This window comes from Leopardus geoffroyi, chromosome D1 (assembly GCF_018350155.1).
Source record: "Leopardus geoffroyi isolate Oge1 chromosome D1, O.geoffroyi_Oge1_pat1.0, whole genome shotgun sequence".
Taxonomy (NCBI): Eukaryota; Metazoa; Chordata; class Mammalia; order Carnivora; family Felidae; genus Leopardus; species Leopardus geoffroyi.
Window position 1 is genome coordinate 59511165 of NC_059329.1, and position 16564 is coordinate 59527728.

At 49.0% G+C, this 16564-nt stretch overlaps 2 protein-coding genes and 1 pseudogene across 5 annotated transcripts; all 3 read right to left on the bottom strand.

Annotated features, from left to right (window-relative positions):
- Positions 1-433: 433 nt before the first annotated feature.
- Positions 434-8997, bottom strand: LOC123601213 (folate receptor alpha-like). Of its 4 annotated transcripts, none has more exons than XM_045484146.1 (6): positions 8847-8997; positions 5408-5502; positions 3189-3361; positions 1278-1466; positions 994-1129; positions 434-851 (listed from the first exon to the last, which is right to left on the bottom strand). In XM_045484146.1, exons 3-6 carry the CDS (start codon positions 3339-3341, stop codon positions 565-567), a joined length of 765 nt encoding a protein of 254 aa, XP_045340102.1. In that variant the 5' UTR covers positions 3342-3361; positions 5408-5502; positions 8847-8997; the 3' UTR covers positions 434-564. The 4 variants fall into 4 exon arrangements, with proteins under 4 accessions (XP_045340102.1, XP_045340101.1, XP_045340099.1 ...); XM_045484145.1 differs by having other exon boundaries at positions 3189-3349; positions 8847-8994; XM_045484143.1 differs by lacking the exon at positions 8847-8997 and having other exon boundaries at positions 3189-3349; positions 5408-5541.
- On the bottom strand, positions 6811-7828 carry LOC123601214 (annotated as a pseudogene).
- Positions 8998-10959: 1962 nt separating the features above from the next.
- LOC123601211 (folate receptor gamma-like) lies at positions 10960-14670 on the bottom strand. Its single transcript, XM_045484140.1, is given in 5 exon segments — positions 10960-11431; positions 11567-11702; positions 11826-11868; positions 11870-12012; positions 14488-14670. Coding segments are annotated over 5 exon segments (777 nt in total). The 5' UTR covers positions 14656-14670; the 3' UTR covers positions 10960-11144.
- Positions 14671-16564: the final 1894 nt, after the last annotated feature.

A 16564-nucleotide genomic window follows, 5' to 3' on the forward strand; every position in this document is an offset into this window, starting at 1 on the left:
CTCAGGTCATGATCTCGAGGTGCATGAGTTCGAGCCCCGCGTTGGGCTCTGTGCTGACAGCTCGGAGCCTGGAGCCTGCTTCAGATTCTGTGTCTCCCTATCTCTGCCCCTCCCCCACCCATGCTCGCTCGCGCGCTCTCTCTCTCTCTCTCTCTCTGAAAAATAAATAAACTTTAAAAAAAAATAATAATAAAATAAAATAAAATAAAATAAAATAAAATAAAATTCTGGGCCTGGCTCTAGATTAGAGCTGTAACAAAAAATGAAATTGAGAGCTATGAATATGTCCTAGGTTATAAGCGCAGTTAAACATCTAGAAAGTTCATAGTAAGTTTCAGAACTTGGAACTGACCAAGTCTAACTGGCTTCAATCAGCGGGAACCTGAAAGCAAAAGTCACATTCCCATTTCACACCCAAAGAATTCACTTAATACATGTTTGGTGTCTGGTTTATTCAAACGTGGGTCAGAGCCCCGCCCCCATCCAAGGAACAGGAAGTGAATAGCTGGGAGCTATGGGGCTGAACAGGGCAGGGCTGTGCAGGTATCACAAGGTAAAAGGAGCTCAGCTGAGCAACCAGAGTTGCAGCATGGGGACCAGGCTGAGCAGGAGAAGCCCAATCCCATGGGACATGGCCCCAGCACTCATGGCCAAGGCATAGAACCTGGCCACCTCCTCGTTGGGGTTGCCCTGGGCCGGGTCGAACCACATCTGGATGCAGCGGCCGCTCCCTCGGCTGTAGTTGCTGAGTTTGTAGGAGTGGCTCCAGATTTCACTGCACAGAGCAGCAGGTGTGGGGAAATAGAAATGGAAGTGGTGGCAGGCAGCTCCCACTGGGCACCGGTTATGCCCTGTAGGGAAGATGGAAGACCTTCAGCCACTGGGCCCAGAACTAACTTTGTTTCCACCAATCTCACAGCCCCAATATGCCAGCTCCACACCCCACACCTCTGCCTCCAAATCTCTCCCTCCCTGACCTGCCCAGCCCTTCACCTGAGCTCCAGTTCCAGCCCTTGTGCCAGTTGCTCTTGCAGGTGTAGGACGTGCGACAGTCCTCCCACCATTGCTGACAGTCCTCCTTGCACAGGGGCACGTTCAGGATGCGTTCTTTGCGCCAGCTCTGGTTCACCTGGGAGAGGTGAGTGGAGGAAAAGGGCTCAGGTTCAAGATTCTCGGCAGCTCTGCCCTGAAGAGAGAGCTGGAGAGGCAGCCCGAGGAGTTGTCTGGGAGGCTTAGCTCCTCTGCAAAGTTGGGGGTCCAGGGGAGGACACTCATACCTGCTGGATCCAGGGCCCCAGGTTGGGGGAGCACTCATAGAGGCAGGTGTCCTGGATGAAGTGCTGTTTGCAGGCGGGTGCCATCTGTCCACAGTGGTCCCAGTTGAATCTGTACAGGTAGGAAATGTCCTTATGGGCTTCCCGGCTGGTGTTGGCAAAGCAGCAGGAATTCTTCTTCCAGGGGCTGCACTGGGTGGGGGAGACACAGGCACTAACTCCCATGCCTGGCACAGCCACAGTATTCCCATGTGCAGCCTCTCCCCCTTTAGTCTTTTTTAAATTATTTATTTATTTTTTTAATGTTTAGTTGTTTACTTGGGGGTGGGAGAGAGAGAGAGTGAGAGGGAGAGAGAGAAAATCCCAAGCAGGCTCTGCGCTGTCAGTACAGAGACTGACATTGGGCTCGATCCCATGAACTATGAGATCATAACCTGAGCTGAAATCAAGAGTCCCACACTTGACTCACTGAGCTACCAAGACTCCTCCCTCTTTTATCCCCTAACACAGTCAGTCTTTCAGAGAAATACTTGCCACTGGGGGACCCTCTTTGGGGGAAGTGCAGCCATTATAAAATTCAATAATCCAAATCTCTATTGAGCTCCTACTTACTCTAACCCAGAAGGTAGAGACATAACAATGAAAAGTCATCGACTGCTTTCGACAGAGATTAAGCAGGGGAGAGGGATGGGGAAGGGCAGTTTTCTAGACTTGTCAGACAAGCCTCATTTAGAAGGTGACAAAGACCCAGAGGTGAGGAGGCAAGCTAAATAAATTGGAACCTCAGAATAGATCTAATTACATAAATACTCAAAACAGTGAATGAAAACCCATAGTTCAGAAGTCAGTTTAAAAGCAAAATATTAAAATGTGCTCTTTAGGGGCGCCTGGGTGGTTTAGTTGCTTAAGTGACTGACTTTGGCTCAGGTCAGGATCTCACGGTTTGTGAGTTCGAGCCCTGCATGGGGCTCTGTGCTGGCAGCACAGAACCTGCTTTGGATTCTGTGTCTCCCCCTCTCTCTGCCCCTCCTCTGCTCATGCTCTATCTCTGTCTCTCTCAAAAATAAATAAGATAAACATTGTTTTAAAAAGCTCAAAAAACCACAATAAAAACAAAAAAACGTGCACTTTAAAAGAAGTTAAAATCAAGGCTGCTCAAAGTATGCAAGTTACACCGTCACTTAGCTGCAGGCTCAGTGATTCTGAGCAAGCACTAACTGGGGACTGTGATCATTATCTGCTACCGAGGTCAAAATAACATTTACATATTGAAATGCATTTTACAAGTGACTTCCCTTTTGTGTTTTCTTTACAGTTATGCATCATATTGCTTTTTTAATGCTTAGATAGGTCCAGGATATTAAAGGGGTTGTGACAAAATAATTTTCATAGAAAAGAGACCTCAGGTCCAACAAAAAGGTCAAGAGCCCCAGTGGAAATGATTGCTAGATGCATGAATCAATGTGCCTCACACCCAGCCTCAAGACTGTGAGAAATCTACTTTTCTCGAGCTGTTTGGGGCTGGAGGGAAAGAAGCCACAATGTGTCGTGTGCACTTGCTGCTCTCAGATTCTTGGGTCAGTTCCCGTCTAAACTCTGAAATCAAAATCAGCCCCATGGGTCTGTTGTGTCTGACGGGTCTCTCCTGTGTCATTTCCCAGGCTCCTCTCTGGACGTGCTTCCTGATCCGTGTAACACGGAAACCCAACAACCAAGAAGCTGAGGTGCTGGCATTGTACTGGCGACACTGGGCACACGGTGTGTGGTAAGCCAGTAGTTGCCCGCATTAGTGCAAACTCAAAGTCTCTCAGGTGGCCTTCCTGCCTCCACCACGGAAAGGGTTTGATGCTTCTATCTCTCGCTGCCCTCTTCCTGAGTCAGCACCTCCCCACCTCGGATCACCCCTCCGCCCACCTGCTCATGCAGCTCGTCTTCTGGGCTTGGCTTTTCCTTGTGGTGTTTGGCATCCATACAGACATTGAGAAGCTCAGTCCTGGGCTGGGCTGCCCACACTGCGGCCACCCCCGCCAGAAGGAGCAGCAACTCTGTTGTCACCAGCTGGGCCATGTCAGTGTCTGAAGGAAGACCTGTGGTCAGTGGCACCAAGGAAAGCAGAGGTGGGGCCTCCAGGTGTGTGGGAATAGCCCCAGGTGGGTGGAGCCTCCAAGAAGCCTGGGCCCCGTCATGCCCCACCCCTACCCCTATCTTCATAGCCTCAGGGAGGGGTGGGATCAGACACCGCCCTCTGGGACAGTCCTTGCTAGCGTCATTAGTGACTTCTCCAGGTGGACAGGAGGATCAAATGATGAAACTAAGGGATGGGGTTTGGGCAAAATGAAGAAATAGCCGGGAGATTGCCATAGGTCCACAGTCTTGTTTGAAATCCTTGGAGGCAAGTATTTCAGAATTTCAAGTATTTAGGATTTTGTAAAAGGTAATACAATTCACCTGCACGCAACAGTCAAGCATACATTCTGTGCTGAAATAGCTACACTGGTGGGAGAAATAAAAACTGTAATAACCTCACGTTAATTTTCAGGTCAGCTTTTGACACCAAACGACTTCGTGCAAACTTTGACAATAACCTCAGTTTTGGAGCTCCAGATAAGCCGCAGACCTAAGTTTAAAACAAGACAACAAAACCCAGCCCCGGTTCCAGCCCTTCCCAGCCTCATCATTTGGCCTCTCCCGGAGATCCTGCGCCTCGGGGAATGTCCCAGGGCAGAGAGGGCTGTGGGCAGCCAGCTGGACAGCCTCCGGGGCCTTGGGGAGGTTCCTGCCCCCGACCACAGAGCTGGCCTCCCTTTGGCTTTCGTAGCACCTGAATCCTCTGAATTCAGACACTGAACCTTGGGAGGGAACTGACCGTTCCTTCACCCCACCGGTCACCAGGCGCCTGGGCTCTCCTAAAGTTTGGCATTCGTTTCCCACGGCTCCCAAAGCGCACACGCCCCTCTGCTCAAAGTTGCCTTGTCTCCACGCTGCCTTGCCCTCCCCGCCCTGTCCTGTGGAGCTCAGGCAGCTTCCTTGGCCTCCTGGACGGGACCTGAGCTGGGTGGCCTCCAGGCTGACTGCCTGGCAGGGCTTGGGAAACCTGGAATTGAATTCCCACCTCCCCTCTCCTCCTCACCCCTCACCTTTCCACAATCCAATATTCTGCTGCTCTATTTACTCCAGTGTTTATTCATTCTCTCACTTGGTAATTCATTCATTCCAGGACCCAATCATCCTTCTAATGACCCAATCACTCACTGATTGGGTCACAAGACAAATCAGTACTCTCGGGAGCACCAGGTGACTCTTTGGATCAGGCTCTTTGGGGAAACACGGTCTAGCAGTTTAGAGCATAGTTCTCAGCCCTAACACACCACCTCTGGCTTGACCTTGGGGGAAAATAACTCAAATTATCTTGAGCTTTAGCGTCCTCATCTGAGCACTAAATGTAGGGGAGAAAACCCTAACAAATGAGAGTCAGCTGGGCACGGATTGTGTCATCAGTTGGCTCAGGCTGAGGGATGTGCCCCACCTACCATAATAGAGACCCCCCCAAGATTGATACAGGCCCCTCAATTCCAGAGCTCCTTCAGCTTTGTCCCTTGCACCTTCGCTGTGCTGAGGCTTTCATGGGGGCCGCTGATGGAGAGTACTAGGGAGGCCTGGGTAGAGGCTGAGAAGGCCCTTCCCCAGGCTTGGTGGGCCCCACCTGGTCGGTCAGTAGTTTTTCTTGCTGTGGTGGTTGCTCTCTAGAGTCAGAGCTCTCTTCTGCCTGCAACCTATGCACTCTGCAAGTTGCTCTCCACATTCCTAGTCTCAGCTTCAGATACTGGTGCAGCTATGCCCCCACCAACCACCATCACCCTGAACACACACAACCCAGGGCCCCAGACGTGAAGCGCTAAGAACCCAGCACTGTGCTGAAAGGTAAAAGTCCGCTGGTTCTAGTTCGGTGGTGGACACCAGCTTGTGGTTTTAACCTTGGGCAGACCCTGCTCTGCTCTGGGCCCTTAGCTTCCACTTCTGGATTCTCTAGGATTTAGGCAAAGTGGATCCTCTGGGTGCAGCAAATTCTTTAGCACATGCTGGGAGCACAGCGGGGTGTGTTGCCTCTACTAAAGGGGTGGGGAGTGGCATACCTGGGAGAGGAAGTGGCTCCTGGTCTGGCTCAGGCCTCTGCTCCGCTCTACAGTTCCCCTTGCCTTACTCCGGGGCACAGCCGCGGTTTAGTGGCCTAGGAGACGGGCAGTAGGTCAGGCAGCAGGGAATGTGGCCCAGGAGTGGAGCCCGGGATCGGGCGAAGGCCACTCAGCAGTTAATTTTTTTTTTTTTTTTTTAAGTAAAATAGCTATTTATTCAGCCTCTTGTCATGCCAAAATGTTTTGTGCATATACCACTCTAATTAGCACACCCTCTGTAACAGGCAAAATTGTACATCAAATTATATGTCATGTTACCTGATTATATACAAATGTAAAGTGAAAAATGATTTTTCAATTCCTTTTAACGTTACTAGTAAACAATTCAGCAGTAGATATGAGGCACAAACTCTTAGTAAAATATGACACAGGAAGAGCAATAATGTAATTCTCACTTAACTTGTCACAATTTGTTATGAATATACAAAGACAAGTTTCTAAAGTGTTATATTTACTAAGATTCTGGCAATAGCTTTATGTAACAAGACACAGCATACCAGGCCTGCCACTCAACTTGTTTATGGTAAGACTCAGCTTCAGTATGAAGCTGTTAAAAAAAAGAAAAAATTAGAAGTCTGCTGTTTTGTTTTACATGCTAAGTATCTTGGCAAGTATGCCATTAACTACAGTATGGAATTTAAGAGCAGGAATAAGGGGTTAATAAAAGCTAAGCACGGCAGCCTAAACAAAATTCATACAAAAATAAAATAACTATCACGGGTTACATAAAATTTTCCTGACCGGTTAAAACTAACAGTGTAAAACTTGCGTTTTAGAATCTTTAGCTATCAAGTTCAAAAAGTACCCGTGGCTATTTGAAATGATTCCTCTCCAGAGCCAAAGTGTAGTCAAAGTTAATTCAAATGTTATAACACATTCTAATGCTAAAAAACATTCAGTATTATTGAAGTGGAGGTAAATCCCAGAACTTTTGGGGCTTTGTCGTGCTGCAAAAGGCTGTTACTCTGGTTCACTTAAAGCAGCAAATGACAAGAGTCTAAGGATGTCTAAGGGCAAGACTGCTGTACCAGCTCTGACCTCCCCATGAAGCATGGCTACTGTGTCCACAAAAACAGGATGTGTGAGGATAAAAGGCACGCTATTCTTCTAGCTAAAGAGATAGCAAACCACCCCCCCCAAACCTAAAAAGCTCCTTCCCCAGGTAAATAAAAGTACATAAGGGGAAAAATTAAAATACACTTATCTACTGAATAAGAATTTTGAAATATCAGTGTAATCCCTATTTCCAAAATGTTAACTAGAGTCATCTGGTCATTTCTAATTAGATCTTAAATGATATATCCAGATTCGATTTCTGTTGATGTATCATTAGATACTTTGAGTCAAAAATAGTAATTTTATCCCCAAATCTTAACCACTAGCACAACTGCAATGTATTATCTCCCAGAGTTGTTAAGCACTGGAAGAGAAAAAACTGATGTTCAAGCAGCAGGCAACAGTTATGGCCCTTTCACACGGAGGCATCCGAGTGGCTACTGAATAGTCCAGTAATAATTCTAAAAACAAGAAAATTCACGCATTTTAGTAATTATGTCATAATTTTCACCGTTGAAATTTCCTTAGACATTGCACTTTCTTTATAAAGGAATCCTGATTTTTCTTAATATTATGACAAGTCGGGACTTGAACAAGCAGCCTTCTTTTTCTTCTTCTTACTGTGTTTCTCATGCTTCTTTTTCTTTTTTGTTTTTTCTTTTCCTCGTTCTTCACTGCTTTTCTTCTTTTTTGCTCATACTTCTTCAACATAATCTGATTCTGATAAGGACTCAGACGATAAAGGTTTATCTTCAGGACGCATCTTTCTTTTTTGCTGAGTCCTTTAATGTCCTTGTCTTTCTCAGTTGCATCCTTTGACTTCTTTTTCTTTTTTTAAACTATCCTTACCGTCCCATTCAGTTGCTGACATGGAGCTTTCAGAAGATTTATGCGAACGATTCTTCTTTCTCTTTTTTCTTTTTCCTTGTTTTTTATCCTCATCTTCAGAATCCAAAGAACTGCTGGGAGAAGCAGAGCTTGATGAAGAAGATGAATACCTACCAGATTTCTTCTTTTTTTTTTTTTTCCTTTCTCTGTTTTTTTTGGATGAGCTCTCACTTCCACTTACTAATTTCTCCCTGTGTTTTTCCAGTTCTTTCTTCCAATTCTCATTTTCTCTTCAAATTCAGCCAATGCCTTGGAGCCTTTCTTTTTCTTCTCTAGTTGTTCTTTCACTTCTTCCCAGGTAGGCCTTGGTCGATTCAGATAATTTTGGATCATTGGCCCTGAAGACTGGATTGGACCCCTGGATCTGGCCATTGCTATTGGGTTCATAGAGGCCACTCGATTTTCCTGCTGCCCCATGGTGCGGGACTAAGCACACAGTCAGGCACAGAGGAAGATCAAGCCAGAGAGGTGGCCGACGTGGGCCCACCGCAGGTCCTTCGGCCTACTCAGCAGTTAATTCTTGCACGTCAATTATTGTGGACACTAGCCAGCTTCCATAGGAGGTGGGTGGGAATAGTGCCGGCCTAGGGCCAGTCCCCAGCCCCACTTACCCCATTTTCTCCCCCAGACTCAGGTCTGATAAAACCTTGCAGCCTGAGTTGCCGAGTCCTTTAAAACAATCTGATCCACTTCCAACCCCCTGTCCTTGTTATACAGAAGAGAATGAGACCCAGAGAATCAGGATAGAACCAATTGCAGGGCAAGGGCTGGAGTGCAAGCTTCCAAGCTCCCAGCCAGCTGTAGAGAGCACAGAACTCTCCAGCCCCCAACTTATAGATCCAGCAACTCCTCCAAACTCATCAGCCCCAGGCATTGCTCACCTCCAGCTGCACAATCAGATGTTCAGATGCCCAGAACCCCAGGCCCCAGCCCTCCTCCCTCCACTCCCCTGCCCCCCACATCTACCCATACAGGTGCCCCATCTATGGCATCATCAGAGTCTGGTCTCATGTAGACCCCTCCCACCTCTTTCACCCTAGCCAAGGACACAAGCCTTCCTTTTATCATGGTGGTACCACTTTTGGGGAAAGGGAAGAGTAGAGGAGCAAATTTGGGCACGAGAAAATACCAAGCTTTGTTTTGTCACAGCGCCTGTGTGCGACCCAGGAAGAAGTGGTTACAGAGATGAAAGCCTAGAGGAAGGGTCTAGGTTGGATGCAGATGTGGGAGCCATCAACCTATGGATGGCAATAGAAGTTTAAGGAAGATGGAGCCTCAATACCCTGGGGAAGGCCATAGGTCTGGGCCCATGGAACAGGGAGGGAGTGGGATTGCTGGGGGAGAAGCCAAGCCCTAAAGGGTCTGCAAAGAAATGGACTCCCAGGAGACCCCCAGCTCATGCCCTGCTTTCCCTCTCCCTCAGAGTGATCCTTACTTGAATCCTGTGACAAGCAGGGAGGGTTCAGCCCTCTGAAGACTTTGGCAGATAAGGCACCATTGGACCCTTCAGACCTCTCTTCTGGCTTTATAGGACCAGACAGCCTTCTCCTGATTGGGGAAGAATGACCAGAGATCTAGGAATGTCTTAAGGTGGGAGCTCTTTCAGATTGGACTTGTCCCTGCCCGCACCCTCCACCCCTGCCCTGGGGGCTGATCATTAACTGGGCTTTGTGGCCCCTCCACCAGGAGAGTAAGGCCCTGGGCCCTGATGGCTTCAGAAGTAACCAGCCACTGGGAGGTGATTTGGGGGTGGGGTTATGACCTGTGGGGAGTCCCTGCCCTTGTTGAGCCTCAAGCCTGGTTCTGAATCTGAGATCTGGGTGCTGGGGTGGGGGGTGAAGCAGCCACCTCAGAGCAGATCCCGAGAGAGTTATCTGCCTGGACCGGAAGCTTAATATCAGCAAGGTGAGCTATCTGCATCCTTGTAGAACCCAATCTGTAGGCTGCCCTGTGACCAGACAAAGATAACAGGAAGGTGTTTGGCCTACAAAGGGAGAGGCCCTGGGCTTCAGGGAGTGGGGGTGGGAGAAACTGGAGCTTTACCTGAATGCCAGCCCATCAGCTGTGGAAACTGTGGTTCCCAGGCAGCAAGGTGGGGCTAGGATTCAGATCTGAGTCCCATTCCAAACCAGATCCTTTCACAAAGAATGAAAGAGAAGCTTTGTGAGAGGCACTCAGGGCATCAGCCTAAGGCTTGCAAATCCAATGTTTCTCCTCTGGCCTCAATTCCTGCCCTTGCCATCTTAACTTCTATTTCAGCCATCTAGAAATTTTTGCTTGTGCTTTGGTCCCACCAAGTTTTTGTACATGCTGAACCATAACCATGGAATACCGGTCCGCCCTCCGTTTTCTGCTTGGCAAACGTTACTCCTCTGGAAGCCTCCTCTAACCTCCCTGGGCTTCCATAGGCTACTTGTGAGGGCTTGTGTTGTCAGGGACAGCACATGATAAACACAGTAGGTAGGTGTTTGTACAAAGGGACTGGAGCGATGTGATAAGAAAGTGCCTGGATGACTTCTTTTGGTTGAGTGGTCAGAAGTCCTGTTAGTGGGGAATTGTAGGTTGAAATCTGAGAGGCTATGAGGAGCCAGCCCACAGAGGACAAAGGAACGTTCCAGGAACACAGAAAGAGAATTGCCTGAGAAAGGCCCAAAGTGAAAAGTGTGATGGTATGGAAGGGGAACAGTTTGACAGAGTGAGCTCTAAGTTGGGGCGGATGGCAGGGCTTTCTATGCCATTGAAGCTTAGTTTTTCCAACAGTTACCATGGAAAAGCCTTAAAGCTCTGGTAAGGGGCTGTCATGTAGTAAGACATTTTTTGTGTTTGTTTTACTTTTTTTCCTTTTTTTTTTTTTAATCTTTATTTATGGGAGAGAGAGAGACAGATTGCAACCTGGGGAGGGGCAGAGAGAGAAGGAGAAGCAAGCTCTAGGCTCTGAGCTGTCAGCACAGACCCTGACAGTGTGACTTGAACCCATGAACTGTGAGATCAAGACCTGAGCCAAGTCGGATGCTTAACTGCCTGAGCCACCCAAGCACCCGAATGCATATGCTTCTTGACCCAGCAATCCCTTTTCTGAAATTCAAGTATAGCATTCTACCATGCATAAGATGATTCAGTGTAGCATTATTTGTCCTTTTAAGAAAGGGAAGCAATGCCATTGCTATTCATTGGCATTCCCTACCCACTACCACCACCAATAGCTCCACCCTAGTCCACATCTAGAAAGGGAAGGAAGGGGCAAGAAACTTTTATTTCCTACCAGGAGCCTGATGACTCATCTGCCAGTCTCTGCCCACCTCTTCCACCAATGCCCTCATCATGCCCTGTGATGTAGGAGTGATGAACTTGGGGGAGGGAACTTGAGGGGGAAGCCTGGTGTAGACGTAAGAACCTCAGACTTAGGGGTCAGCTTCCACCCCTACTTACCGGTAAACTTCAAGCCAGTCCCAGTCCCTCTTTGGGCCTCTCAATAGGAATGATAAAGCAATGAGGCATGTTGCCCCCCAAACGACTCATCTCCAAATTATTTACGAGACACAAGATACACCTGGATCTGTCTATTAAAATAGGCTGTCAGAGGAATCCCATATGACCCATCTTGGATCAAGAAGCATAATTACTAGGGCATTGGGAGGCCCCTTTATCTGAGATTGCTGAGCTGGGCTGAGGCTGGGTCACCTAGGCTGGGTGCAGTCAAAGAAGATGTCCAGATGTCAGCAGTGGGAGGGACTCAGCTAAGGAGCCAGAGGTGCAGCATGGGGACCAGGCTGAGCAGGAGAAGCCCAATCCCATGGGACATGGCCCCAGCACTCATGGCCAAGGCATAGAACCTGGCCACCTCCTCGTTGGGGTTGCCCTGGGCCGGGTTGAACCACATCTGGATGCAGCGGCCGCTCCCTCGGCTGTAGTTGCTGAGTTTGTAGGAGTGGCTCCAGATGCCCTCACACAGGGCTGCGGGCGTGGGAAAGTAGGTCTCAAATGTGCGACAGGTGGCTCCGGCCGGACACTTGTTCGATCCTGCATGGGGAGAGAGGGTGGACACAGACATTCAGCCCCTGGGCCCAAAGCCCATTTCTGGCCACCCCCCTGGAGATCCGCACCCAACCCCAGATCCTCGGACCCCGCCTCCATCTCCGCACCCCAGGCCCTCACCTGAGCTCCAGTCCCAGCCCTTGTGCCAGTTGCTCTTGCAGGTGTAGGAGGTGCGGCAGTCCTCCCACCATTGCTGACAGTCCTCCTTGCACAGGGGCACGTCCAGGAAGCGTTCCTTGCGCCAGCTCTGGTTCACCTGGGGGGGGGAGGGGGGGAGGGAGGGCTCCTCTCAGCCAGGGGTGCTGGCAGCCACCGCCTTGACCACCTTGACCGAGCAGGATGGCAGCCCGCTGGGCTGGGGTGAGGGAGAGGCCCGTACCTCCTGGATCCAGGGCCCCAGATTGGGTGAGCACTCGTACAGAGTTGTCCTGAATGAAGTGGCGCTTGCAGGCAGGCTCTATCTTGCCACAGTGGTCCAGGTTAAAGTTATACAAGAGGGAGGGGTCCTTGTGCAGCTCCTGGCTGGTGTTGTGTGAGCAGCAGGCGTTCTTCCTCCAGGGAGTGCACTGGGTGGAGAAGACACTGGAACACATGCCTCCCCCACCACAGCTGTCTCCTCCATATTCTGGCTCCTTGGCCCCAGGTAGGGCATCCAGAGGAATACTTGCTGGGGAGGGTGCCTCTATGCCTGGCCCTTGGGGTAGTTATAACAGAACTTTTAACAGAGAGTAAAACAGAGGATGTGGGAGGCGTGGGAACCACTGTCTGGGGGAGCAATTATTTTTACAGCTCTAAACAGTTTACAAAGTTATTTCACATGATTCGGGTTATTTATATTACTCATTCCACATCCAGCCCATATTAACTGAATGCTTACCTTCAATCAGGCGTTGTGCTAGGTGCTGAGAATATAGCAGTGAACAAAACAGATCAAATCTCTACCTTTATGGAGCTTATAGTTTTAGTCCCGGGCAGAGGGAAGATACAGATCATTGTAGGCACAGAAAACAACAAGTGCAAAGTCCCTGAGGCTTTGGCACTTTATGCCTTCAACGGCCTAGTGAAAACATCATTACTTCAACTTTGACAGAGTTTACCCTGGGAAATGGTAGGATCAAGATTTTAACTCAGGAGAGGGGTGGGGTTGAAAAGCCTGGCTCCAAGCTGTGGTAAGGGTGGAGATGAGGGGGGCTGATCTGCTGTCATCTGGTCTGGAATCCCAGGCTAGTGGACTTCAGATAGGTCCAGAAAGCAGTGGGGAACAGAGGGGCAATGTCTTGCACATGAACCCCGGTGTGGACCTGACTCAACGCGGGAGGCAATTCCAGAGAGGTAAATTCAAGACAGCTAAGACAGAGGAAGTGGTGAAGGTGTCTGAAGAAATCGTTCTAAGCTGGTCCTCCAGAGCTGAGTGATTATGAGCCGATTGCTTAAAATCTCTGAGATGACCTCTAGCACCCAGGGCCAAGGGACAGGGGAGATGTGACAGGTCTGGGCACTCAGGAGAAACTCAGGAAAACCCATGAGGGTAGAACCAAACCTACCCTTCTCCAGCAACCCAGCCCGCCCCCAGCACGGCTGACACAGAACATGCTTCCAGGCCTCCCTAACTTTATGCACACTCCTCCTCTGATGCCCCAACTCTCGGTTGCCCTGCAAGAACCCATGCACCTCATCCCTGACCTGCCCACCACAGTCAGTGGTTTCTGCCTCCACAAGATTAATTATATAATGAAAATCACTTGCTGGCCTATAGCAGGGGCTCAACATAGATAAGCACTCTCAGTGCAGCCCCTGTCTCTCACAAGTACAGAATCATCTGTCTCCCACAAAAGTCTGTGTGCCATTTCTTGGAGAAGAAGAAGTGCTCCAGAGGGTTCTTCAAAGCACCCTCTAGAACTTAAAAGGTTCTGAAAATGAAGTGGTGGATACAGACTTCCGGTTTTGGAAGATAAAAAGCTCTGGAGATGGGTGGTGGTGATGGTCCCAAGACAATGTGCATGGATTTAATACCCCTGAACTGGATACTTAGACGTGCTTAAAATGGCATATTTTATGTTACTCATATTTTAGCGCATGCACACATGCACAAAGCAAATGATACATCGGAAATGACTCAGAAGTCATGGGGCTCTGGGCTTCCCGCCCTTCACTTCCAGCCCCTGGGTCAGTCTATGCCTTCTTTCCCTGGAAACATCCCCGGCCCTCTAGCAACGTGAGATTTTGTGGGGAACAGAGGAGGAGACCAGGAAGAGTGAAATACTGACATCTCTCATGATCCTGGAGTTCAACCTCAGGCTCGGGTTCCCTGAGTGGCTTCAGGGGCTTTACCTATAAAAGGAGGGCCCTCACCTCCCCTTCTCTGTGGGCAGCAGCATTCTTGGCTCTTGCCTCACTACGCTTGCCACGGCTTGTGCTGTAACCCTGCCACCCGTGTACATGCTGTTCTCTGCTAGGCTGCCCTTTCCTGCTTTGTCTTCCTGGAAATCTCTTACTCATCCTCCAAGGCCAAGGCTGATGGCACCTTTCCTGGGAAGTGTTCCCAGCATTATCTGATTTGTCACTGTCTCTTCAGGACTTAATAGGGGTGGAGGACCTGGACTGTTCATATGTGTTTGCCGCATTGTGACCTTGAGGGACCTGTCTCCCCTGTACCTCGTCTTTGAGCTGCGTAGGCTGGCACATAGTTAATGCTGGGAAGGGCACTGCCCGACTCTGTCCTAAGCCCTGCTAAAGACTAGCCTCTCAATTCCCACGTGTACCTGTGCCCTCTCTGGGCCTCATTTCCCATTTCCTTATCTGAATGAGTAGAGACCATCCACCTACCAATTAGGCCCTTTGGGCATATTCACTGACAAGGCGTGAGGAAAGCACTTGGCCCATAGTAGGTGCCAGAAAATGGTCCCCTCACTACAGTAAATCTGGTGGACTCCTGGAGATTGCCTCAGCCACCCTCTTGACTCCATTGCTCCCCAAAACTGATCTTCCCATTTCCCAACTTCTTCCATTCTCCCCAACCCTTGACCCCACTCCATCCTCACCTGGTCATGCAGCTTGTCCTCAGGGCCCGGCTTTGTCTTGTGGTGCTTGGCATCCATGCAGACATTGAGCAGGTCTCTCCTGGCCCCTGGAGTCCTGGACTGGGCACCCCACGCAGTAGCCACCGAAACCAGAAGCAGCAACTGTGTCATCTGCCAGGCCATGTTCATCCGTTCCTGCCAGAAAGCCACAGTCAGAGGTGGACACAGCCTGAGAGAGAGGCAGCAGCCATGAGACTCTCCACCGAGTTTCTTGTCTGCCTGCCAAGCCCAGATCTCTGCCCTCCTCACCCAGCTTATCCCCTAGGGCACCTGAGTCAAACAACAAGGCAGATGTAGAGGTCTAGGCCAGAAGGCAAGACCCAAGGGCCTTCTTCCAAGGGCCCTCCAATGCTAGCTTGCTCTCTACCTTGGTGGGAGCCACCACCCTTCTCTGGATATATCCTTCTGTATTTCACTGGTGGTGTTTCATCCACAGTCTGAGAGTCCTGCCAGCTCGGCAAGTCTTCTCAGATGTGTACAACAGGAACCACAGGAAGTGGTCTGCTGATGAGAGTGGGGAGTGAGAGGAAGAAGTACCTGTCAGCCTCAGCCCATCCCCCACCAGTCCAAGGTAGCCTAGTTTCAGGCCCCCAGAGACTGCCAGTGGGCAGACAGGGATGCTGACCTAGGGCCAGCTGAAGGCCACTGAGCCATTCAGTTACCGCTTATGGTCCTGGACCCAGTGACACGGGAGTTGGGGGATGCTAGGGGTGCAATGTGGAGAGCCAATGAGGGTGCAGGCCCGGAGAGTCAGAGCCCGGTTTCTCACACCTCAACAACCCCTCCCCACCACACAAGGGTCTTGGGAAGTTACTCTGGTGGAGCCAGGCGTAGAACCAGGGGAAGGCCAAGAGTAAGGCACTTGAAGGAGGGAACGGAGCCAGAGCAGTGGGTGGTGGGAGTTACCAGAGGAAAATTCAGCAGACACACGAGACCCCAGGAGAACTGGGAAAGACTTCACCTTTCCTCCCCTCTCCCTCCCCACCTTCCCTCAAAGCCTGAACTCGCCTCTGCCCTCAGCCCACCTGGCAGGTACAGTGTCTCCCTCCTCCTCTCCACTCCCTCTTATAAACCTACCTGGACTGCTTCTCCAGTGTCTCAGTCAGGCGGGGTGGTCAGGCTCTGTCTAGGAAACAGCTCAACTGTTTTTCAGTGAGAGGCCAGGTAAATAAATTATGGTCTACCCAATGGGATCTAACCTGGTATAAAAGACTGAGAAAGCTCTTGGTGTACAAATATGGGAAACCCTCCAAGTATATTGTTGAGTGAAAGAAGGAGGGTGCAGAAAGGTGTTGGTAGAATGCAATCTTTTGTGTAAACAAGGAAGAGGGAGAATGTATGTGCTTGCGTAAGAAAATTCTGGAAATGTGGAAGAAAATTTTTTAAGTAGTTGCTTGGTGGGATGACACAGGATTAGGAATGAGACTTTCTTCTATTTTTTTAAAATTTTTGTGAGTTTATTAATTTTTTAGTAATCTCTACCCAACAGGGGGTCAAACTCCCAACCCCAAGATCAAGAGTCGCATGCTCTTCTGACCCAGCCAGCCAGGTGCACTGAGACTTTCTTCTATAAATCTTTCTATGCTGTTTTGATTCTTTGAACCGTCTGAGTGTATACCTTATTTAAATATAACATATATGTTTGTATGTATATGAATATAAATATATAGAATGTTGAATGGAAAGATAAAATACAGAATGATGCATCTGATTTGATACCATTATGTACATTTCAGTAAGAAGAATATTTATAAAATAATGCTATGTATTAGTTATGGATACTATAGATATGTTTGCAGAAATGTGAACATGAGGCTACCATTAGTCCTAGGTCCTTGGGCATACTACCATAGAAATTCTATGCGTTTATGCCATATGCAGTTGACCCCTTGAACAACATGGATTTGAACTGCACAGGTCTACTTATACACAGATATTCTTTGGATAAACAGTACAGTACTATAAATGCATTTTCTTAATAACATTTTTTCTCTAGCTTACTTTATTGTATGAATATGGCATAAAATACACATACAAA